Raw genomic sequence first — 24592 nt, 5'->3', positions numbered from 1 at the left:
CCAGCCAATTTCAGTTTAGCTTATATTGTCAGGACATCAGAAACTTAGACTGATTTTATTCTGAAATTTTTCCTAAATGGGACCTAACATTGTCCCTAAGTGCCTCAGCCCACTAATGTGAACACCTGTAATGTTAATAGCCAGATCATTTCATAAATCCAAACTCAAGTCAAGGATTGCTTAACGCACCTGCTAGAGGAATGCTAAAGATACCATGTCCTTTCATGCTGGAAGGCCACATTTTTGGGCTAAGAACTCCAGAATATTTCTAAAATTCCTCCCATTATGACTTATAAAGAGTAAGCCTTCAGCAATTCTAACTAACCCTACAGTAGCTACAGCATCTTTGTTGTGCAGATGGATGCTTATGGAACACTGATGGTCTGTGCTTTGTCTGTCTGGAAGCAAGCAGTGTCTCAATTACTTTGGAAGATAATCCAGGTACAATTAATGCTTCCCTTTCAACAACAAAGTTGTCAGTGCCAGAGTTTTCAAGAACCCATCCAGGCTATTCCTAGCCAGATGGATTAAGTTATATATTGTGGAAGAGAACAAGCCATCAGGCAAACCTATTGCTAAAGGAGTCAAAATATGCTCTATAACATCTCTGGTGACTACAGCTGTAGAGTAACTCATGTTTTGTTTCCTAATAGTTCCAAGAAGCTGAGGAGAGGGAAAGGGAGAAACTGTTTTGGGCAGAGCTGAAACAAAACTTTTGGCAATTATTTTTGTGAGCAATAAGACAAAAAAGTGGATTTTTATAATGTTGAAATGAAACATTTCAATTTGCTGTAGTATTTCTAGGATCCCTGACTAAATTAATCAGAAAACCAGACATAATTTACATTTGGTAACATCACCTCTATTTTGCTAAACTCATCATAACATTTTGGTTGACCTGACTGGGCATTTTCCAGCTAAAAATCCCAGCCATCGTTACTAATGTCATCACGTACAGATGCGTCTGCCCTTCAGCTGAGGACCTCTTCAGTGCAGGAAGATGGTCTGCCATGAGTATTTAGGAGTCGTGTCTATTTGGGTGCAGGCCTGCAGCTCCGAGGCTGCTCGCCTGCACGTCACAGCTTGCTGCTCCTGAGGTTCCTCTTCCTAATCACACCCCAAGAGTTCCTACAGAAGCTCTTGTGGGGGAGCTGAAGGGGAGGCCCTGGCTCCCGCCGCCACCAGCCCTGCACACAGCACCCCAAGCACCACGGAGCTGACAGGCTCAGCTGCAGAAAGGAAAGGACTACGAAATTTCCCAGTCCACTAAGGCAAAAACTATAATAGACATAAATTACAGAAGAGCATTACACAACTCTGTAACTCTAGGTAATTACTAAAACTTTTGAAGCTTTTGGAATCTTTTAGTGTGTAGCTGCCTTAGCATAAAAAACCCTTAAGTTTCTTATTCTTGTCTGCCTTACTTTCAACTGCTCCTCCTTGCAGCCTATTTTCACACAAATTTCAGCATCAGCTTCTGCATTCTGAAGGAATGCTTATGCCAGGTCTGTTTTGTACAGCATCACTCAGCTTTTGCTGTCTTGCCATCATTGACTTTGCTCCACCTGGGGCAAAGGCACTCTTCACTGCTTCTGTCATGCCATACGTGTTCACCACATTCTCAAGAGCCCATGTCAGCAGAAGAGATTCTCTACTGCAGCTGGGTGGCTCAAAGCTCACAGCTCCTGGCATCGCTATGCCACTGGAGTAGGAGTCCCATACTTCTATCCAGAACTTCAGAAAAAAACGTATTTGGTCCAGTACCCACAAAGCAGGTCACGCTTACTGCGTGCACTAGCACATGTATGTGGGAAGGTTGGACTCTGCACATGCCATATAGGGTTGTGCTACACATGCACAGCAGCCACTTGCCCAGGAGCCCTGTACATTCCCAGCTGCAGGGACTAGAATTAGGTTCCCTGTTCCTTGCCTTCCCTTCTCCCTGACAGGCAGCCCCTCTGCCTCATCATCCCCTTGCAGCAACCTTTGGGCAAGCAGCCCTTCCCCCAGAGCAGCAGCCCACTCCTCACCCCCTGGACAACCAGGCACAAAGACAAGAGCCATCACACAACAGCCTAATAAAAAAAATGTGGGATGGTGCTAAAGTTAGGGTTAGGACGGGCTGAGTGCATCAAATGCCTTAGGGAGAACAAATTCTCTTCCTCTTCCCTCCAGGACAGTAGCTCTGGACTGAGCAGGATAGTCTGGATTCAGTCTGATGTGTGCCTCCAGCAACCGCACAGCATTCGGGGATAAAAAAGCTGAGCTTTGCCCACTTCCATCGAAATTTAAGTAATGCCTCATGTAGCTTTGTGGTGAGAGAAGGCAACTTCAGTCAGCAGCACTCTGTGAGACTGAGGGTAGTGGAAAGACAATAAATGTAAATAGGGAATTCAGCACTAAAAAAAGCTTTCACAAAAAAATCCAAGCGCTGTCATGACACAGATGAAGTTCTTGCCGTGCTGGAATCGATGGTGACTTCAGCAAAATTAGGATTTCATTGAAGGTGCTGAAGCCTCCCCTGCTTTTTGGCACACCTCATACTTCATGGGGTTCTACGTCTGCTCTTTTCTTATACTTGAAACAGAGAAATTCCTGGTATGGCAGTCCATGGACTACCTGACACACTTTTATACAAACAACAACTGGGACATGCGTGTTTGTTTTTGAAATGATCACTCATATGATTCCACTTGAGAATTTAATACAATAAACATTGTTTCCCGAAAGTGTAAAAATATAACATTCTTCTACCATTAAAAGGAGATCACTCATCCAAAACCTCAGTATTCAAATGGCTTAGAAATCTTTCAATACGAAGATGAAGGATTTATGCTCTAACTGGCAAAACACTTAGTGCATCCAGTCTCAGCAAAGGAACCGATGCTTTTAAAGTTACCCTTTGCAGAAGGAGGAAGATCTAAGGAAGCAACCACAGGGACCTGCCAAGTAAGACACCACTGCATTGGAAGCAACAAGGTAAGAAACATGCTGAAAGGAGCACGCAGCAGCATCACTGACCTGTTAAAACAGAATTCACAGAAGAACAAAAGGAACGGTTCTCACTGTGACTTCGTAGGTGGAGGCAGCAACACTGACTGGCCAAACAATGAACACCTCACTCACAGGTAGTCCTGAGAACCCCTTCACAAAAGGGGTGGTTCTTACCAAGAACCTGGGCTTCTCTACTTTTTCCCTCAGAAAATCACTGTCACAGATATGAAACGTCACAATGAATAAAAAGACAGAAGGGAGGAGACACGTCCCTTTCATCCAAAGGACAACACAGTCAACTATGTGCATGAAAACAGCAGGTGCCCTGGTGTGGCACTCTGGCCTCATGACCCAGAGGTGAGCATGCCCAGTGCCAAAAGCATCATCATCATCAGCGTAACTTTATCTTTGAATGAAAATCACACTCAAGTCTTTACCTCCAAATCAGAAGGCACTCTCTGTTGCTTTAGCTGCACCTTCAGCAGGTCTTTTTGCTGATCGTCTTCCAGACAATCGATCTCAGTCACGGGGAAGGCCTGCTGCTGCGTGTCTTCACTGATGCTGACCACGAAGAGCACCTCCGAGGTGAGCAGTAAGCAGCCTTCATGCTGCTGCCCTGACCCACTCACAATCATGACGTCTAAGGCCATGTGGACCTCCGGCCTTCCTAGAGATTGCAGCATTTTCCTGCATTATCAAGAAAAAAAAAAAAAAGAGGAAAAATTAGAGAAAAAGAAGGAAAAACAAAGAAGTATTCAGTGTTATGCACTGGATCCTCCAGGACTTCTTTTGATCACTAATGTTCTTACTTAAGCCCATAGCTATCACCTACAAATATAAAATAAGCCAGGGAGTATATTCCAAATCTCCATTATAAGACTTAAGATTTAGAGAATAAATGTGAAACTGTTACTTATCGAAACTCCTTAATCATTCACTGCAAAATTGGCCTAGTAACTGTGCTAGGTCAGCCTATTTCCCATCCTAATAGAAAAATTACCATGAGAAGTGGCTTACAAATCCAGTGCAGAAAATAAAGCTATCTTCACTAGCAGCTGTTTCTGGAGATGTGCAGTATTTTTCTTGGGCTCGGTGCAATGATAAATAAGTAAGAACTCACTGAATGCCATTAAATAAAGATCAGCTCTGTAGTTGCAAAGCTGGAAGCAGATCAGCAGCCCATCATTTGCAGATTGGGTTTCTATGCACTACCTTTGTGTTTAATGTTCCTAAACAAACTGCTGTAACTCAGCCCTTCCCCGGGAAGCAGCCCGTTAACTTGACCGCGGGCCAGAACCTATTAATAAACAATGTGGATGTAAAAATGAGCAAGTGTCTAAATAATTTTACCAGACATATTTGACGTGGCTGTTTGGAGCCTGCTCAACATGTTGATCATTTGGATGAGAGCGCTGCTTGGGAAGCTGAGAAAGTCCAGCTCCATGCAAAATACCTGTGGTAAGAGAATTTGAGTTTTTTAGTAGTTGTTTTCTATGAAGCAGTTACATGTTGTGGTGATGTCATCTGTTTAGAGCAGTTCATAAAATAGTGCAGATCCGAAATGATGTCACAACTTTGGAAGCTATAGTCAAGATAATTCATTAAATATTACAATGCAAGAGTTATGCACTTAACCCTGGTGATCTTGTATTAGCAAGGAACAAAAAAACCCCACTGTGTGTTCTAAAACTCAGCCATACCCTTGCAATCAAGAGAAACATAATGCTCCTGAGAGCCATCATTTCAGAGTAGGATCGGACACATCGCTTCAGATTTATGTGAAAAAAATCAAGACTGTTGTTAACTTTCTTGCTTAATATTAAAATACTTCCACATACGTGTCATGATCAGTACAAATTAGAAGGCAAGTTTTCCTAGATACTGTATTTAAATGTTCAGTTACTTAATCCAGCTGTTAAACACAGATCCATATACATTTATGAGATCTCCCGGGGCATCTGGATTATTGTGAATTCTTCTTAGTGCCAGCACAGGATAGAGACTACAAGAAGCAGTTAAACAGGTTTCTAAACAGACTATCCAAAGCTGAAGAGGATACAGTACGTGTGCTTTCAGATGGCTTGTAAACTTCCAAAGATGAGGTATGATCACCAGAAAGAATGAGCGGGTTGCAAAAAAATTCACAAGTAGTTTTAAAAATTTTTACAAGACAGACAGGAAGTAGGTTAAGCAGCAAGAACTAGTGTTATATGGTTTAGTGCAAAGTTACTCTTTAAATAAACAAAGACATTTTCTTTTGTCTAATTAAGCATTCCATTGAAGCAAAAGGCATTTTTGCATAAGGGTGTCAATAACTTAGATTCCTTTTTACACAATGGATAATAATTTAAACAAAACATCAGCGCTGAAAAAAAACCTTTAATTTTTAGCACACATGTTGATGGTAATACTTAAAAGCAGCATCCCAGTTGTAACAGTTGGCTTACCGAGGTTCTCAGCATTATGTGAGTGAAAATGTTATTTACAGATGGAGAAAGAGAGAACATGTGTTTATTTCTGTGTGGTCCCCCACCCCTCGGTCCCCCCCAAGAGGCACGGTCCCACTTCCAATCCAGTTGTGGGTAAGAGTTACTTGAACTCTTGTGTGTTTTCCTCTCACGCACTGTCAGCTATTATTGATACAGTTTTTATGTTTTTTCCTGGCTAACTCTTTTTGTCACATGCTCACGGAAAACATGATCTCTTGTATACCATATCTGCAAAGAAAAGTGTCCCTCTGCTGTTACAAGTTTCTTGATAAAGACTGCAGCAGAGTTAAATCTAGAAAGCAGCAAACCCACCGCTCAGTCAGCCGACAACAGGCAAAGTTTCTGATTTTACTGATAAGGTTTTTACACCTATGGGATGGTAATTCAGGAGAACGGTTATATTTACACTCATACAAACAAGATAATTTGAAAGAACTGCAATAATTAAGTATTTAATTATTTCTTTAAATAGATTGCTTTAAGGAATGAGTTTTGAATGTAATGGGAAGCATGGAAACAATATCCTAAACTGAAGTCCTAGGAGAACTACTCGTATTCTAATCAAGACATCACAAACATAAATACCGCTAGTGATTAAAGGCTTAAATCTTCAAGGTTTGTCTGATGTAATAAGTGAAGCAAAATTATTGACACATCTGTCCTTGTATCGACAGGTCTCCCTGGTTTTCCTCAGTGAGTGCCCCCCACCCCCAGACCAACAGCTCTGATTTATTGATGCTGGAAACAAAGAAATTAGTGTATTTTGATATTTCATTTTTATTTTTTACAGTTTTTGATTGTCCAGAAGTATTCACGTCAATCCGAAAGGACTCACCACCTGAGTGCTCAGTTGAGCTGGAAAACCCACCTCTGGTTGTTAAAAGGTTACCTGCGTATCTACAAACGGGACTCTCTTCTCACAACTCTCCAGTTCAAAGGGGATGGTCCCACTCCATGACTCACTTCTTTCTCTGGGAACATAACTCTCTCTTGTGTAGAGATAGCACAACTCTTCCCTTGCCGTAACAAAGCAATCTCAAAATAACACTCTAATTGGATATAGTGTTGCTCTAATACTTTTATGTCAAAAATTCTTTTGTAAGCACATATGTTTCTGTAACTAATTCTACTGTATTCCAAGCATTACTTCATGCTTTCTGCATTCTGTGTTTCTGTGGCTGTAGCAGCGCTGATCGGTAACACAAGAGAGAAGCACAACAGGATGGTTTTTAAGAAAACGAGCACAACGTTTATCGCTCTTCAGCGCTGGCCCTTCTGAATCTTTCTCTAGTCCCACAGCTACTGAGCCCGGTAAGTAAGACACAGCAGGTTGCATCTGAAGAGCATTTTAAAATTTAAATAGGGATGTTGGGAATGGAGAAACTCACCGTAACCCGTCTGGGAGACGAGCTCAGCTGCCCCTCCGATGGGCTTTGTGAAGACGCCCATGATTCCCTTCCCCACACCTGAGATGACCCCTCTGGCTTTGTGCCCGGCTGAGGCCTGGGCCTCGGACACTCGCTGGAAGTTCTGCATCGGCTGATCCACGATCCCAGCGATTGCACCTGAACAAACAAGAGTACCCAGTAATTAGTAAAGATTAATATCTCAGAATAAGAGGAAATCCTAATACTGCCTGGATGTTGCTTGTGTTATAGACTGTACCCCACCCTTATACAGCTATTTAGCATGCGACCAATTAGCTAAACGACGCTTTAGCTTCAGTTTAGGTTAAATCTCAACTTCCTTTTTAAAAAAACGTATTTTACTTTTTTAAACATTCAGATCACTTAACTTGACAGTATGCTTTCATCTTTCAACTACTTTCACTAAATGCTTTTGCTAAGTTAGTTTAATTTAGCTCATTCTGTGTAGCAATTCTGGAAATACTGGGCTCGGATTAAAATCCACCCGTTTTAGAAGACTTGAGCTGTTATGGAAATGAGATCTTCACGTAAGCCTGAGATTGACTTCATGAAAATAAAAACTGCCTGTATTCAATAGATCATTTTTATATCCTCTTCCACTGCCAGAAATGTTCATAAGCTAATGCAACTTTTGATATATTACTAAGATTAGCAGAATTAGACTTTGAGACTTTTTGTTACTTTTTTGTGAAAACGATCATATTTTACTTTAATGCGAACGGGTCAAACTTTTACAAGTGACACAGTGACCTTCCCAGCTTTTAGTATCAACAGAGAACTCTGACTTAAATCTTCCTAAACGTAAACAGGTATGTGAGGTGGTACATTTCTTTGATCTTGAGTTTACTCTACCCACTTAACCACAGACATGTCTCTAGTTATTGTAATTTTGATAGATAAGCTATTTGGAATTTGCTAAGAGTACAAGGACTGGACAAAGTGACATCAGTTAGAAAAGGGTCTGCCTGATCCGAGGTTCTTTGCTCAGGGAAAAGCAAGTTTGCAGGCTCCCCGGCCGGCTCTGAGTTTGCACCTTCGGCTGCAAATATCAAGATAAAACAATTATTTAATGAGTAAGATCCTGTGTCACCTTGGTAACCAGGCATTTTTACTGCAACCCAGACATCTTTGAAGATTCTGTTTTGTATGTGGAAGCAAATCCAGGCGTAATTCCAGAGATTTGGACAATCACAGCCGAGGTATTTGGCCGTGTGTGTTTACCAGCGTGACATGCACTAGTCAGCTCGCCGCTAACCGTTTCTCAGATGGTTTTAGTTACCGTTACTGGATAAACAGAGAAGTTGCTGACTTTGAACAACAAGAACTAATATTGTACTTGTACCCTGGTTTTCTGTCCAAAGAAAAGATGAGGATGAGAAGCAGCACACATTTCCTCAGACCCTTGTCCCTGGGATACTATCATACTATCTATCAGCAGTTCAAGAAACTCGCCTCCCCCATAAATGCCTTCCTCTCCTCTTAGAGAGATTGCTTCCAACCTTTTACTATTAAACCTATAGTATTTCCCCTGAAAATGTTGGTCTATTTTTAATGTGCTCCCCAGTTTGTACTGATCTCAGGCAGCAAAACAGAGCGTTCAGCTGAACGTTCACCCTTGTACCACAAAGGCCACGAAGAGTCCTTAATGCCACGCCACGGAAATGGTACAATTTTCAATTCAATTCTGTTTCATTAGTACTTACCAGCTGCTCCTGCTGCTTGACTAAAATAATACCCCAACACCGCATTACACAATTGGGATTGTTCGTCCAGTCTTTTCTTTTGTACAATTGTGATGCATTTGAAGGCATGAAACAATACTTGGTGTTCTGCTAAGTTCCAGTATTATGTTACCCTGTGACCTCCTTCACCCTATCTATCGAGGTCATCCACAGCAACTGCACTTTCAGAACAGAAGTTATTGCCTTATTAAATGTAATCCACCTAAGTCCTAGCACTAGTAAATTATTTACTGCAATACACTTGAGCAATGTTATAAGGTAATAATAAATAAGAGCCTACTCCAAAGGACCTGTGGTATGCTCCAGGCACTTCTCAGCTGGAATTAGGCCCAGAGGACAAGGAAACAGAATGGAAACTGCTGTGACTGTGTTATATAAGATTATTTATATAGTAGCCCAAATAATATATAGCTTAATTAGCCGGTTGTTTAGTACTTCCACACTTTGTGTTACTCTGCCATTTTATGCATGCTTTGAACTTGTCCGTGAAGCCATTGTCCTTTTGTACCTCAAATCCTTCTGCAAGTCCTGTCTTTCTACCTGCAAAATATATAACCAATGATCTTCTCTTTCCTTTCTGCTCATCCTTTATAATCTCTCATCCTGAATTGCAACTCACTGATATCACTCATTCACATGTGGTCATGCCCACAAATCACATAATAAACTCTAACTTTACTCCTTTCGTTAAGGAGTGGCTGGTCCTACCACCTTTGCATGGGGAAGCCAGATCTGTGCAGCTCCTTTCCTGTGTGCATCATGTGTGGGCAAAGGGAAGAAAAAAAAGGATCAAAAGGTCAAAAGGCTGAGCAACCTCAAAACCCAACAGCAGTGAGATAATGGTGACACCCACGTGAGGTTCACTGCATCTTCTAGCACCAGAAACTATGAAACAGATGTCCCCTGGTGTCAATGTGGCTTCTTTCTTTCTAACATAAAGTTAGTGCTAGTAGAACCGTGCTGGATGGACTTATCCCATAAGGTCTCTCCCCCTAGATTTCAGTAGGGTATCAGGGAAGCAGAGCATGGAACCACACGTAGTGGTTCCTCTCCAATCCCACGCACGCAGCCTGGAGACACTGGAGACAGCTATGGTGGTGTCCTACTGCTGTCCCTGTCCCTTCCCCATTTTTCTTTTTTTTTTTTTTTTCTAAATGAAACCATTCTCCATTTTTCTCTCCTTCCTTACCCTAGGCATTCAATTTTATATGCATGTCCACATATGTACATACAGATTATGTATGTATAAAGAAAACCTCAATAAAATTAAACACCAAAGCAACAAAACAAAAACATATTCTTCCATTAATGGACCAAAGAGGTTCCAGCAACACCGTAACATCTGCTAAACATCAGCTGGGGTGCACTCTGGTTAATATATGTTGCTCAGTAACCATAAAAAAGATACTTTGATAACTACAAAATTCAGATAGTTCAGAGTATATCACTGTATTACTTCAAGAAGAATTTGATTATGGGCAGCAACTGATTTGTGCGGAGTCTGACAATGTGAATGTCGCGCAGCTTACACAACTTAGCAAAGCTGGGGTTGCTTGTTGAAAAACTCTTTCAGACCAAGAAATAATAGGAAAAAATCCCCCAGCAGGAAAAACTGGCCATGCTCTGTCATAAGGCTGGAAGCCAGCCAAGCTGAAACCATTTTGCTTCCTTTTCTTTTTTTCCCTGTTGTCCTTCAGGATTGCTGCAAGTGTTTCACACTGAAAGTACGCTGAAGCATGGTCTCATCACAGCAAACATCACATAAAAATACAGCGAAAAGAGCACCTGTTGGTGTGCACTAATGTGTTCGCAGAATTAGGGTGTGGAATAGCACACTATAGCCTTCAGGGTTAGCACTGGCCCTTGGCATCTCACTTGTAGATAGGCAAACCTCGAGTGGCCCCAGTGAAGTGATAGTTGCACAGCAAGAGCAACAACCACCACCTTTAACAACAAAAATATGAGCTTCTGAAATCCAGGCTTTACCTTCTCTAGCAGCACAGTTACACCGTCAGTCACTACTACTGTCAGTTCACGTTCCCCAAAGGCAGGAAGGAGTAACTGAAATGTCCAGCACCTTTGCCAGTGTGAAAAATGGCTTTTCTAATACTTGTCAGCTTTTCTGTTATTCAGAAAAGTTCAGCTTCCTAAAGGGAGCTACTTCAACACAGTATTTTTCACTAGGACCAGTAGTTGAAAATAAATCCTATAGTTTCAGTATCCTCTTTTACACAGTTCTAAATTACTATTTTAAGCTTGACTCCGTCATGCAAAATGCAGAAGGCGGTTCCTTGGTGGGGAGTGCCGATCATCTAAATATTTTCAATGCAATTTCACTGGATTTTTGTCTAATCATATAAAAGAAAAAACACACCTATCATAAGTTTTTGCTTCTTTTCACGCACAAATGTTACTAAAATGACCCAGAAGTCTCTCCCAAACGAGAAAAGAAGATGACATCCAGCCAAAGATAACAATCAAATCAAACAACACCCTGACAGTGCTTGAGTCATTTAAAATGAGACAGGACAAAGCACTTAAGAATGTACCACAGGGAACAACTTGCACTGAGGAGGAGACAAGAGTACATGATTTTGGCCCCGATTCAGCAAAGCTCTTAAGCACATGCTTAAGTGCTTTGCTGAATCAGGGCCACCATGAGCCAGATTTTCAGAAAAATCAGAAAACGCAACTCTTCTTTCTGCGTAGATACCACAACGTATCGGTGAACTGAGGGCTCTTACACACCAGTGCCTAGGCACTAAATCTGCATCTGCACTTATTTAAGCTGCTTGCACGAGTTGTCAGCTTTTACAAACGTGACAGTACTTTGACTATCCTAGAAATCTTTTTCACACGTCTCAATTTTACAATTAGAAAGTCATAGAAATTATGGCTTCAAAGGATCTCGCTCTCTGCATTCCTGTGCTCATCTGAACTCTTCATCCTTGTGAAGGAAAGTAACACCGCAGCTCTGCTTTGTTTCGTTATGTACGAAGAACCTGCAGTTATTTTTAGGGTAAGCACGTTCGTGCTGAACGTTCCGGTGAAAGCAAGCAGCACAGTGGTACCTCCCTTCAACCACAACTGTTTTTCTGGGGAAGCCACGATATTCTCTGAACTGAACGTTCAGAACAGAAACAGCTTTCTGATGCATTTGTAAAAAGTGAATTCATAATTTAGGTCTTGGCACAATTTACACCCATGCTGCTGTGTATACAGAGAAAACATGCTTTTAAAAAATCAGGTTGAACTAAAAAAAATTATGCCTGATACAAATTCACTGGAATATTTCTGATTCCTCAGTGTGAGAGGTCCTATACTTGTTAAGTCCAGTTACACAGTAACCACAGCAATTTATCTGAGTGCTTTGTTGCCTCCACTGCTAAGAACAGAGGTATTTAGCAGGGAGGAATCTCTAAATAATTACAGCGGGAGTAAGAACAAGATCCTAGGCTGTGGAGGAGCACTGTTTAAATGCTAGTACGGAGCTCTAGGTTTCTAACATGAAGTCTGATTTCTTAGGAAATCAGCGACACTGAAATTCTAACTCTTTTCCTTGGTTTTGTTTTTAACTCAGGTGTAATCCCATGCCCGGCCGCAGCCCTGTGTGCAGGGAGGCACAGCCATGGCCTATTTGTGCACGTAGGGTGTGAGTTCCCAGCTCTCCTGAACAGCAGGAACTTTGCCTTGCTACAGCCAAAGCGACAACATTTAGCTCTTTAGTTCAGGCTGTACAGCTGATGCTTTTAGCTCTGAGGGCTCCGGTGTGTCGGTGAAGGGGACAGCCACCACCTTATTTGTCTCTTATTAATAACTGAGCCAAGATCACCAAACCACTTCACCAGCACACATACACCAGGCTGACACGGTGCTTCTAAAAGTATAATCTTTCATCCAGCTACTCAACCTGACTGCCCTTAGCCCAATAAAACAAGAAGGAAAAATAAAACCTTCTCTGAACTGCCTTTGATTTGCAACACCAGTAACAGCTTACTATTGGGAGAGTAGCTACTAATATATGAAATTTCTCCTTTATACACATTTCTCCCAGGACACTTGCTTGCCGCTTTACAGGCATTATCAAATGACAGTGCTTCACATCATCTAATGTTATTGCTTAAAATAATTTCCAGTAACTTAACCCAAACTTGTAACATTTTTACCACTTCCTCTTTGGGGCTTTCAGGGTTGCGGTTGCACATTTAGGAGTTGTGTACACTACTGAAGATTAGGAAAGAGGACAAATCCTTTCAAGCTTCAGCTCTTCTAACCTTTTGCACTGGACTGCTTTTGGTCACTTTGATCTCTAAGGGATTCATACTCTTTAATATGTACTGAGGAACTCTGCCAAACAATACAGTTCTGCATTCCTTTGCTGTATGACAAGTAGAAGTAACCTAGAAAATCCAGCTCCTCACTGCAGAACTTCTTGCAGAGATTTTTTTTTTTCCAGTATGGGTTAGTTTTCAAATTTTTAGGTACTATTTTGAAATTGCTAGAGTAATCTTCACTTCTAACGAAACCACTTGGCTACCTAACGAATACAACTACACTGAATCAGGATGATCTGGGTTTCTTTGTTAAAGCAGAATTCCTCATCAAAGCTTACTTAACATCTGCACTAAGTTCAAGTGGTTTTCAAACAAAACCAAGAATCCCCCGATATCTACAGTGCAGCAAAACCAAGCAGGTTCAGAAGGCATTCCTATAACTCACTGGAAAGTAAACATCAGTGTGATGACGTCCGTGTGCTGACTTAGTTATAAGTCACCCTGCCCAAAGCAGAATTATTCTTTTCTTCTCAGATATACATCCTGTACCAATGAAAATACAAACAGAGTACAAACTTGTTCTGTAACTGCGATGATTTTTATCAGCAAAAAACATATACAAAAGTTACTAAACCTTAATGAAAAGAAACTATCTCATATACATACTGTGAGGCTATTTCAAAAGAAAACACCAAAACAAACAGATTTTGCTATTATAACTCACATGGAGAAAAGGCTGGTGAGAAGATCATAAAACAGAATTATCACTCGATTTGATATTTAATAGTACGTTACCTAGAAGGCTAATGCCTAAACGAGAGAGCCCCTGTCTCAGTCCTTCTCCCAGGCTCTCTGGAAGCTGCCTTCTCCATTCTTCTTGTCTGTTGTAATGCTCCTCATCCAGTGACAGCCTATCCATATTCCGAGCAAGACTTGTTGCCAGATTGGTAATTGACGTCAGTGTACCTAAATACATGGAGATATACATTTGGGTCTGGATCAAAATGCTTTAATTTAAAACATGGAGACATTCTATGCCTCACTGAAATACTGAGCTTACGAGCAGAACAGCAAGTCAATTGAAAAGTTGCCCATGTGTAACATGCTTTACTATTAGTTAAGCATCGCCACGCTGCTCCTACGGTCCCGTGTCACGCCTGTGACGTGACCCTGCACCAGGTCTCCCCGGCCGGTGGGAACAGCAGCTCATCCCAACACCCCTCTCCAGCTCACAAACTCCTCTAAGGCCAATCTAAGGGGAGGGGGGGAGCGCTGGAAAGGTAAACAAATATTTAGAGAAGGAGCCCGGCAGGACGTGTCCTGGGGGAGCCTGGAGAGCAGCGAGCGGCGCAGGCAGTCGCGCTGCCGTCTCTGCGGCGGCTGGAGCCACGCGATGGCACTGTGTGTACAGGCTTCGCACAACAAAAGCTGCTCCTGTTCTCAGGCCAGACCAGCCCCGCTGTCAAAACCTATCCACGGACTTACACAGTTATGACAACTGTATCTACTTCTTTTTTTTTTTTTTCCTTGAAAAAAAAGAAATAATAAATATGATGAGGCGACACAGTGTAGAATTTCTGATGGTTAGCAGAAGTACAGAACACCTTTAATATTTCTGCAGTTATCACATGAAATACTGGCTGAGCCAATCTCTGTTTCCCACTGGGAGGTTTAAAATTCTGAAGTTTCTGAAACATTCTTACACACTGTAGTTAAGCGGTGATCTGTTTAATACATAAAATGTTATATATGAGCTTTGTTCCCCTCCCAGCATTTCTCTGCAGCCTAGCAAGCCAAACAAAGCTGCAAGCAATATTGTTTAAAACTTTAACACATCCTTTAACAGCGCACGACAACAAAGCAGTAGTTGGAGCAACAAAGTGAAAGCTCTACCTTTGGAAATGTGTTTTACAAATGATGTTGTTCCTCTGGAAACTCCACTGACAAACGCTCCTGGGCCTCTGGTCAGCCCTTCATAGGGGAGCCTGAAGAAATCGGCTATGCCATTCCCTATGCTTCTCACCAGACTTGCCGGGCTTCCCAGAATTTCCAAGGATCCGACAACCCAGCCTGTGTGAAGAAACAAGACACATGTTACGGCTGCAAAAACTGCAGAAGCAGCAGTTGTGAAAAGGTTATTCCTTAATTCTCTTTTTCACACTAGAATTCATCGCATTATGAACTTCCTTTGAGCACAACACGGGAAATAACTCATGCACTATGAATTCAGAAATGGCAATCTTTCATACTTCGTAAATCAAAGAAATCCTTTTGGCAAACTCACAAATAGCTTTAGAATGACTTCCTTCCAGGAGCTTCCCGTATTTCTGCTAAAAGTGTCCTAGCGAGGCGGATGCTAGAGCCTCACAGCTTCAGAGGAAGGGGACTGCAAGTTCAGATGCCTGGGTCGGTTTTAGACACTATAAGGCAGCGTTGTGATTTCACATCCCTATGTGATAGAATTGTGACAGGGAGTTTACACTGATACAATGTACTGCTTTACCGGAGTGTGGAGGTCAATTGCTTGATGGAGTGTTAGGAAAGGGGATGCAGATTTTTGACAACTGCTTAAGAAGTTATTTTAAATCCACCCCAACCCTTCTAAGCTGATCATTTTCTGTTAGAGTGCAGTGAAAGCCAGACAAATGTCTTTTGCTCAGTACAGTTGTGTAAACAGCAATGACATCTACATGCTGATTAGGTTACTCATAGGGGAGTATTCCTTATGCATATCCCAGGAGAGGTATCTGCGGATCTGGTTTCCTATATAAACGCAGGGTTGCCAGCAGCTTGCTGGATGGCTGAGCGCGCAGCAATCTGTTGCTGGAAAGCTGTTTGCAGGTCTTGTCTTTCTCAGGCTGGTTGGCAGCAGATTTATTAGGGAAATAGTGCTGCAGAACTCTTTTTTTTCGGCAGCCCGGAGAGAGCTATTCAGAAAAGGCAATAAACGTTAAATGGGAACTGCCTGGTCTTTGAGCCCCCGTACCATGAATTTCAACTGGCACTGTCAGAGCGACACGAGGCGTGACAGGGCCAGGGGACTGAACGATGGACAGATTGGCCTCCTGCTCTCCCACCGAGGGCCCTTGATCTGCCTTGCCCTCCTCATTCCCATCTCATCACCGCGAACTCCTGCTATCCAGATGCTTTTCTTGTTTTCTAGTAACCCCTCCCAGTCACTCCTGTGGAAGGCTGAATCATGAAACTGAACAGAAGAGAAAATGTTACTCATATGAAATGAATTAATCTCATACTATCATTCTAAGCTCCCGGAAAATCTATTATTCTTGTTGAATCTGTCCCACATTTCAGCCCTGGCAGGTTGAGAACTCCAGTATACGTAGTATAAAAAGCGGGAACCGCAGTGGACATAAGGGAGAGGGTGGGATGCACTATGAAAACAAAAAACAAGTACTACTGGCAGCGCGACAAGCAGAGAGGCAACGAGCACTGCGGCCCCGCGGTGCCTGCCCTGGGGAGGAGTGTCCCCCTGGCAGTCCTTCCCTGCCGGGGACGGGGAAGCCAGCACTCCAGGCTGGGCCTGCGGCTCCCTCGCTGTAGTATTTTTAACAAATTATCCTTGCCACTGTGTGAAGTGATGAAAAGCTGGAGGGGCGGGGAGGCCTCTACAGATGGAAGAGATGCTCTTTCTGCTTTTTCTGATCGATAATGTTGCTATAATTCCTTACAAGCAGCCTTTTTTTTAAATTTTTTTTTTAACTAAATGTTCTTGGCATTCCTTGTCCTGAGGTGGTGATGTGACGGAAAGGGGCTGCATGACACTGAGGGTTAGTGCCTTGCTGCCCTGTGACACCCCAGGCAGGCACTGCCAGGACAGGCCAGGGGAGACTCCAACTCCACTCACCTGTTTGGCCAGCCAGTGGGCTCAAGAATGAAAACCAGAGTAAAACCAGGAATGAAACTGGTTAAACACAAAGCTGAGGGGTTGCCCAGTACCCTGGGGACAGGCTGTTGCAGTCTGGCCCTGGCCTGTGGGCTCAGTTTTGGAACCTCTGGATGGAGCGTGCTCACCCTTGGAGAGCACTCGGGAGGAACGTGCAACCTGCAGCAATGGTGACTCTCCCTGGCCAGTGCCCAGAGCGAAAGTGATGGCTCCTCACTGCCAGCATGGACCACCCAACCCAAGGAGGATGGCGTGGGAGTAAGTCAGGAACAGGAATATGATGAATCAGGAATAATCCCTCGATTCACAAACTCTGTGCTGCATTTTACTTTGCAGAAATACAGTATTATGTCAGGTTACCATCTCCCAAAGTATGCTTAATAATTATATCCACTAATACGAAATAATTATGACTATATTAGCAGAGAGTCACTGCATTTTCTTTTTAGGTAACCATAGGTTAGATCTGGCTAATAGCAGTAATAATTTTAAATAGGAGCCAACTTAATTAGAAAAGAATGGGAGATTTCCTTTGTAAGCTTTGTTAATTTGAGACAAGCAATGCTCATCAGCATATTTGAACAGAGGTCTCCAACCCCATTCACTGCTTCCATGACATGGATTCTGGCCGCCCCTTTGCAACATATGGGGCAGCCTCATAGACTACCTTTAGCAGGCTTTGGGGCAAACCCTGCCCCCTCCCAGAGGGCAGCAATGGTCTTGCACAAAGCTAAGGGCAGAACGAGACTATATCCCGTTTGAAGCATAAAGCACAGCTGTGTGGGAACACTGTTTGTGCAGATGCTACAACGATTTATGCATGGGGCTGCAGTGAGCAGAAGGGGAGGGGGTGTGTGTCAAACAACCCCTTGTTTTGCAGATTAATGTGGTTAAAAGGCAGGAGAGGGAGGTTCTCTTCCATAAGAGACCAATCCAAGAAGTGTAACTCACCTGAGGATGAGGAAAGGACTCAGGGTTTGCAGACCATATAAAGCTTTTTGCTTGATTTTGTTCCTCCTTTTTAACTTTGTTGACACAGTCAGCCTTTTGACAAGTGTCACAAACTCTTCAAAATAAAGCACCTTCTTTGCCCAAGCAAACATTAATCAACACAATTCACCATTTTAATCACGGTAACCCCTTTCCAAAAATACATTTTAGTTTCAGTGCTTTGAGCAGGATCTAAGTAGCAACTAAATATATGCTTATGTGTTTTCCTGAAGAGCAGTTCCGCTGAAGCAAATCTTATTTCTTAATATTTAAACCTGCTTGATTTCAGCTACATCATAAGCCCAGGAAGAGCATCGAGTGGGCTGTGCACTGCTGCATGCTGCAAGGGTAGCACAGGAGGAAAGACCAAGAGCAGGCTCAGGAATCCCTCACTAGCATATGTGCCTCACCTGGGATGTTGCAGATGAAAAGCCAGTATAACCCCAATTTCCTGCTGCAGTCTATCACCACTTGTATCACCACTCCTAGCCACTTGTGGGGAGAAACATTCACACTGTAGACCATATTTGGCCACAGTTTCACTCTTAACTAGGAAGAAACTAGATCTCCCCTTTTGCACTGTGGGATTTGACTTTAACCAAATCCAAACAAGTAGTAAAAAGAAAAACCTGCTAATTTTGCAAGCAAAATAATGCAAGAAAATAATGAATCAGTACGCAATGTTCTGATGCGCAATTCTGTACACAGCTGGCAAAATCAGCTACGCAAGTCAGGTATGCCACAGGGAAAGACCTGATCAGCATCTATTTATAAACACCTGAAATGCACGTGTACAGTTTTGGAAACTGTGCATAGAAATCAGGTCGCAGGCACACTTGCAGCACAAATGGAAGCATCAGGATTTCAGAAAATCTGACCATTAGTATTGTAGGAAAATAAATCCCACGTTTTAGTGTGAAGTATATTACTTCTGTATGATCATGGAGGACCTTCCTGCTGTCTCAGGTACAAATTCCATTCCACAATAAGATAAAGCTGAGACCAAATTTTGTTTTATCTAAATTAATATTCATGGGAAAGAGAATGTACCTGCTAACCTAATAGATTAATTGCTCGCTACTGATCCTATATGGAAAAAAGTTAGTAACAGCAAACTTCATAGTTCTTGGATCAAAGGACAACAAACATCTGTGTGCCAGTTTAGCATGAAGGCTGCATGAAGAAAGACAGATTCCTAATCATAAACTGCAGCCAAAAGGAGTTTTAACAACAAAACAACATTCAGGGCTATAATTTACTTCTGAATGCAGAGCAACATGCTGAATAATTTGATTAAATGTAGTTTTGGGGAGTTTATGTGAGGAATGTGGGTTGATTCTGACTAGTGCTATAATATAAAACGACAAAACTTAAGCCAGCTACAATACATTTTTATGCTGCGTTCAGAGTTTTGTAAAGCCTTCAGGCGGCTGGCTAATGTTTAGCACAACTTTATGAATCTTCACTGGTGTCTGCTCAGCCATTTTATTTCCCGTCTGTCGTATGGCAGGACATGAAAGGTGTCTGAAAATATCATTATCAAATGGTGTTTGAGGAAAACAGTAATTGTATGGCTCACATCTAGGTTAGTCAGCTTGAGAGACAATCGGAGAATTCTGGTACCTAATAAAAATGCTACATAGTATGGAAAAGTACTGACCTGCCCTGAAAAGTGCTCCAGCAGCATAATGCATGGCCAAGGCATGGACAAGTTGCCTGGCAGTGGTGAAGATGGGTCCTCGCTCAAATACAGAGAAGGAGAGAGGGGTATGATCTGAGGCTATATACAGTTTCAACGAAGCGTGAATACTGACGAGGAGATTAACAGGTTGTATTGTTAATTTTCTTAACTTCACTGGCTTGACTAAAGCTCTTGCATGCTCTCTGACTTGTTCAGGCAGTATCAGGGTAGTATCTGAAGTATTCATGGATTGACAAGCTGTTTTGTTTTCTGGAAGATATGTATCAAACAAAGTCTTAATGTAGTAAACAAAGGTGTCTTCCACATACAGCCTAGCTGGTTTGAGCTCAAAGCTGAGGTCATTCACGTGAAACATGAAATTCTCTTCCTCAGAAAAAGCAATGCAGAGTTTTATAAAGCAGTTTTCCTTATAGCTTTCCAAATCTTTGTTGCAAACAATGAGATTGTTCACTCTGGACCACTGCACGGTCTCATTTTTCTCTCCTTGGCACAGCAGGACTGCAAAATGGAAATTGGATTTGCTGTACAACTGATTGTCCAGTTGCAAGTCTTCACAATACACTTGGAGACTATGAAATTGTGGGAGGGCTTCCATGGCATCCCGCTGGTACTCCTGGGACAGGGGTCTCAGGTAGCTGGCAGCTGGGGCCATGTGGAGGAAAACGTTGTCTGCTGTGAGACGCAGAAGTTCAGATGACACTTTATGGTTTGTAATATCATCAAATGCAGCAAGACTCAACTGACTGATGAACATTTTCAGTGACAGGGTCTGCTCTTGACTTCTAGACAGGAAGGAAAAAACATTTTATCACTTCATGTATTTTGAGTTCACCTGGCATCTTGCTTTCTCCAAAAACTATCAGGAGAGACATTCTCTATAATACCTAAGATTAATTAATATTAATGAGATCTAGCAGCCTTAATCACCACAGTGGGTACCACCCAGGGGGTCTTCTAAGAAATGGGATATTACACATCTATGCCAGGTTTCTCATGCTTTCTTATCCATCAACAGGACAGTTTAGACAGGAATGTCTCTATATACAGGTTTACTCCCTACTGGATTTGCAACAGGAGTCAGGTATTAAAGCAGACAAATACAATTCTCTGATAACTGCCGTACAACCTCAGCTGTTACAACACCTTCTGGGAGCCACTACTGATGATTACTATTATGGATAATTCATTTCACCTCACACGCAGTGAGTACCCTCCAACGACACCACCACAGCATTTTCATACCGATGGCATTGAGGGCCTCCCCGACTCCAGTGTTAACTGCCCATTGCCAAGTTTAACTAGCAAGCAGGCTGTTATGTACTGCTGATGATCAGTACCTTGGGGATTAATACTTAATTACAGTGCAAACAAAACCAGTACAACAAATTCCATTCTAATTGTAACAGCATTGCTGGAGGCCAGGCATCCTGCATCTTGGAAACAGGTAGTATTATAATTGCACTTGCATGGAACTGAGGAACAAGTTGTGGTGTGTTATGGAAGTGGACAAGTCTTCCAAAGAAGAGCATTATAATAAAGTACAATTAATTACTGACTGTAAGACTATTTCTACAGTCCCTGCATATCAAACTGCCTATTAATTTTAGTAGTAAATTATATGAAAACAGATGGCAGGACCTAGCTATTTCATCAATTTTAAATTGATGAACATAATCAAAATTAATTACAATGGAAAATGTGGGGGTTTTTTAATGAACAACTCAAGACTTCTTTTTATATCAGAAATCTAGTGTTTACCCTAAAGTGACATGACTTTTGATGTTAGATTGTTCTTTTTTAGCTCTGATACACAAAGCATAACATATGGTCTAAACATATGCCATAGAGCATGCAGCAGTATTAAACAAACCAAACAGTTAAGCCAAGGTTCATAAGTCAGTTAACACTCAGAAAGCTGACTGACCTCTCAGCACCGCTTTGCAATGCTTTTTATCATCTTTTATGTGTGTTATGTACCTGTTGAGGTTGATCTCGACGGGTCCTGCTCTTCCTTCTGGGGCCAAGGTTATGACTATTGTTCCACACTGATGGGCAATGTCCACATAAACATAGCCAAAGCCAGTTAAGAACACAATCTAGTAAAAAGAGAGTTAGAAACATATGGGATACTACTGAAATTACTATTTTTAATGTGCCATAATTCAAATCAATCCTATTAATGCCTTCTAGTTGAGATTTTTACTCAAATCATGATACTGTTCAGGAAAAATAGAAACAGATTTCAATACATCAGAAAATAACAGTTCTGATACTCAAAGTATTTCAATTGTACAGCAAGACGAAATTTGCACCTCATCCTTAAACTGTATAAGTGAATACAATTTAATAAGAAACTTTTTCTCCAGAAATAAGCAGCATGTGCTGGGAAGGGGGGAAAGTTATATGAGAAAAGAATAAAAAGGAACTTTTAATTTGTGATTTTGGATTAAGGACAAAGGCGTATTTCTGGAGCTCTGCAAAATCCCACCTTCTCCTCTGGAAAAAAACCCTCTAAATTAACATTATGTTGCTATGCCCCAGCTCAGAGCTGGTTCAATGAATGGCTGACAACATGATCCAAAACACATGAAGACTAGAAAAGATAAGTAACATGAAGACCTGCTTAACAACAACACTGAACACATTTTAAAGCCATCTAATCTGGTTTGGTGAGAACACCTTCACAAGCAAGGTGCTCCCACAATGAAATTGCAAAAGTCTATTAGAATGCGTAAAGTGTCTAACAAGGCAAGAAAATGGGAACTTGACAACAGGTTTGTGTCTTGCTCACAGATATGCAAACTTTCATTCTGAACATGCTATCCTTAATATTCAACTTAAAGGAATGATGTATTGTTTTTGGAGCTTAATTCTGCAGTATTTCTGTGCAAGTTTTGTGTTGCAAGGAAATAACATAAATATTTAAATATAAATATTAATAAATTCATTTAATATATATTATTATTTAATAATATGATATATTATTATTTAATAATACTTAAATATAAGAAGAATATAAATATAAATAATCTTTTATGAGACTATAAAATACTAAGGTCTTTTCAGGTTTGGAAAACTCACAGCAGTCCTTGTTAGAGCAAGCTGGCTTTTCTTTTCTTGTAGGGCTACTATCAACACAATTGTTTACTAGATTGTAATGACAGAAGCTATAATTCAAAGGAATGCAAACTCAAGGAATAACACAAAGATAATGGGCTAGCACAGGTAAAATTAACAGTTGTTTGTCTTGAAGAATCTTTACTGCTGTTAACAAGTCACCAGAAGGAAAAGCACTTGGCAGTTTATTAAGATCAACACTTAAACTACTTATATTGTACAGAGTGTATACTTGTACAGATAATTAAATTTTGTTCATCAAATTATGTCTTATTCTTCTGAGAATTACATATAAGAGAATGTCTAATTTTGATAAGTGGGATTTAATCCTTTGCTTATCTGAAAGAGATTTGCAATCCTGCATGACAAAACTGGAGGAAAAAGGACATTTACTGAATTTTCAGTAAACCCTCATTATTCTAAAAAATCCCTAACAGATCTTAAAGATTGGTAATTTTAATTCCAATTTCAGATGATTTTGATGATAAATACCTTAATTTCAGAAAATAAACACCATTTTCTTTCTAATAGAATAAGAAGTACTTATCTGTGACTACGTAGAAAGAGTACAAATTACTCAAGATCCTTTAAATCCCAGTTATTTCACAATCTGAATTGAGTTGTATGCAAAGCTATTAGCATAATCCTTATTTATACATATTTATAGTTTTTTAAGAGAAAGACTGATGGAGAAATCCTGGGGAAATTCTCTAGGTGTAAACCCTAAAACTTCAATAACAGAAGGCTACACTTTTTATTTGGGGAGTTCTTCAAGTAGACAACGATCCCCAAATGTTGTCTTAGCATCTAATTCCTTCTAGGAGCCAGATACTTATAAAGAACCCTGGTCTGGCATAACATTAATGACTGAAATCTGAAACCTTGGGTTGCTTGACTGGCTTGCTGAATGAAACTGAACTACTTGCTATATAACATAACACTCAATAATCAAGAGCATTTTGTGATTGGTCCCCAGGGAAAACATCTGAAACTAGTATTTCTTTCAAAGAGCCAAGCAGTTTATGTTGATTCCATGTAAATTAATGACTTCAAAGATGGAAAAAATTCCCATCAAAAAGAATTACTCCAGTGAAGGAAGTTTTCATTTACCCCAAAACAGGAGAAAAATAACAGAAGGAAAGAAAAGGGGGTTTTGTTTTGTTTTGTTTTAGAAAGACACGCGTAGCTTCTGTGAAGACATAGAGGGAGAATGACAGTGATGATTCCTACAAGATGTAAAGATAAAAAACCTGTGATAATTAAGTTACCAAACTGCAGGATTTTCCTGGCTCCTCTGGGATTCTTTGCTTACAGGGGCCAGAAATTTTCAGGATTGATTTTTCCAGGGAACACCAGGTTGATTAAAAAGAAGTAAAAAACTCTCAGTGCTAGAAAGCCTGTATTTCGATGTAGCTATTTTTAAAAACAGCCAGCAAAGACAGTAATCTGCATACTACAGCTTCCACAGGAAGGGGCTTAGGAAGCAGAACTCCCAAGACTTAAATAAAAAAACAAAACAAACCAACAGAAAGGATATGCTTATTGCAGAGGAATGATATACCATGCAGGTCACAAAGACAATCATTTATGCTGTGAACTAGGATATAGTTAATAATGATTTACTTGTGTTCCTTGATTGTTGATGTCCACAAAATCACTCCATTCATTTACTAATTCATCGGATGACATCACTTTCAGAAGAATGCTGGGCAACAAATCTCTTGTTTTGCAATCTGGATAGCTGGAGACTTGATGGTAAAGTTCATGATGAACTGAACATTGAGCTGGAATCTTTCTACAATAAACTTCAAACTTTGGTGTATCTGAAATTATGTAAAATATACAAGATTAGGGGTTTCTAAAAACCGTATTAAAGCAAAATTCAACTATGCTTACACAAACGAGGGAGTTTCTGTCTGAAATGTTACTAATAAATAGAAACATTTCTATTGG

At 41.0% G+C, this 24592-nt stretch overlaps 1 protein-coding gene across 3 annotated transcripts in view; it reads right to left on the bottom strand.

The window, feature by feature from the left end:
* Nucleotides 1-24592, bottom strand: part of VPS13B (vacuolar protein sorting 13 homolog B (yeast)) — a 461850-nt gene that overhangs the window by 4566 nt on the left and 432692 nt on the right. For 2 of the 3 annotated variants that reach the window (XM_014965404.1, XM_014965405.1), the window contains exons 53-60: nucleotides 24263-24462; nucleotides 21500-21618; nucleotides 19481-20304; nucleotides 14820-14996; nucleotides 13722-13892; nucleotides 6872-7048; nucleotides 4345-4447; nucleotides 3432-3681 (exon numbers count right to left, since the gene is read on the bottom strand). In XM_014965404.1, the coding sequence (XP_014820890.1) occupies nucleotides 3432-3681; nucleotides 4345-4447; nucleotides 6872-7048; nucleotides 13722-13892; nucleotides 14820-14996; nucleotides 19481-20304; nucleotides 21500-21618; nucleotides 24263-24462 (2021 nt within the window). The remainder of the gene's footprint in view (nucleotides 1-3431; nucleotides 3682-4344; nucleotides 4448-6871; nucleotides 7049-13721; nucleotides 13893-14819; nucleotides 14997-19480; nucleotides 20305-21499; nucleotides 21619-24262; nucleotides 24463-24592) is intronic. The other variant, XM_014965406.1, reaches the window with a different exon arrangement.

The sequence above is a fragment of the Calidris pugnax genome, unplaced genomic scaffold (genome assembly GCF_001431845.1).
Source record: "Calidris pugnax isolate Ruff unplaced genomic scaffold, ASM143184v1 scaffold41, whole genome shotgun sequence".
Classification (NCBI taxonomy): Eukaryota; Metazoa; Chordata; class Aves; order Charadriiformes; family Scolopacidae; genus Calidris; species Calidris pugnax.
The sequence above is the reverse complement of the archived record's forward strand: the minus strand, read 5'-3'. Positions and strand labels throughout refer to the sequence as shown.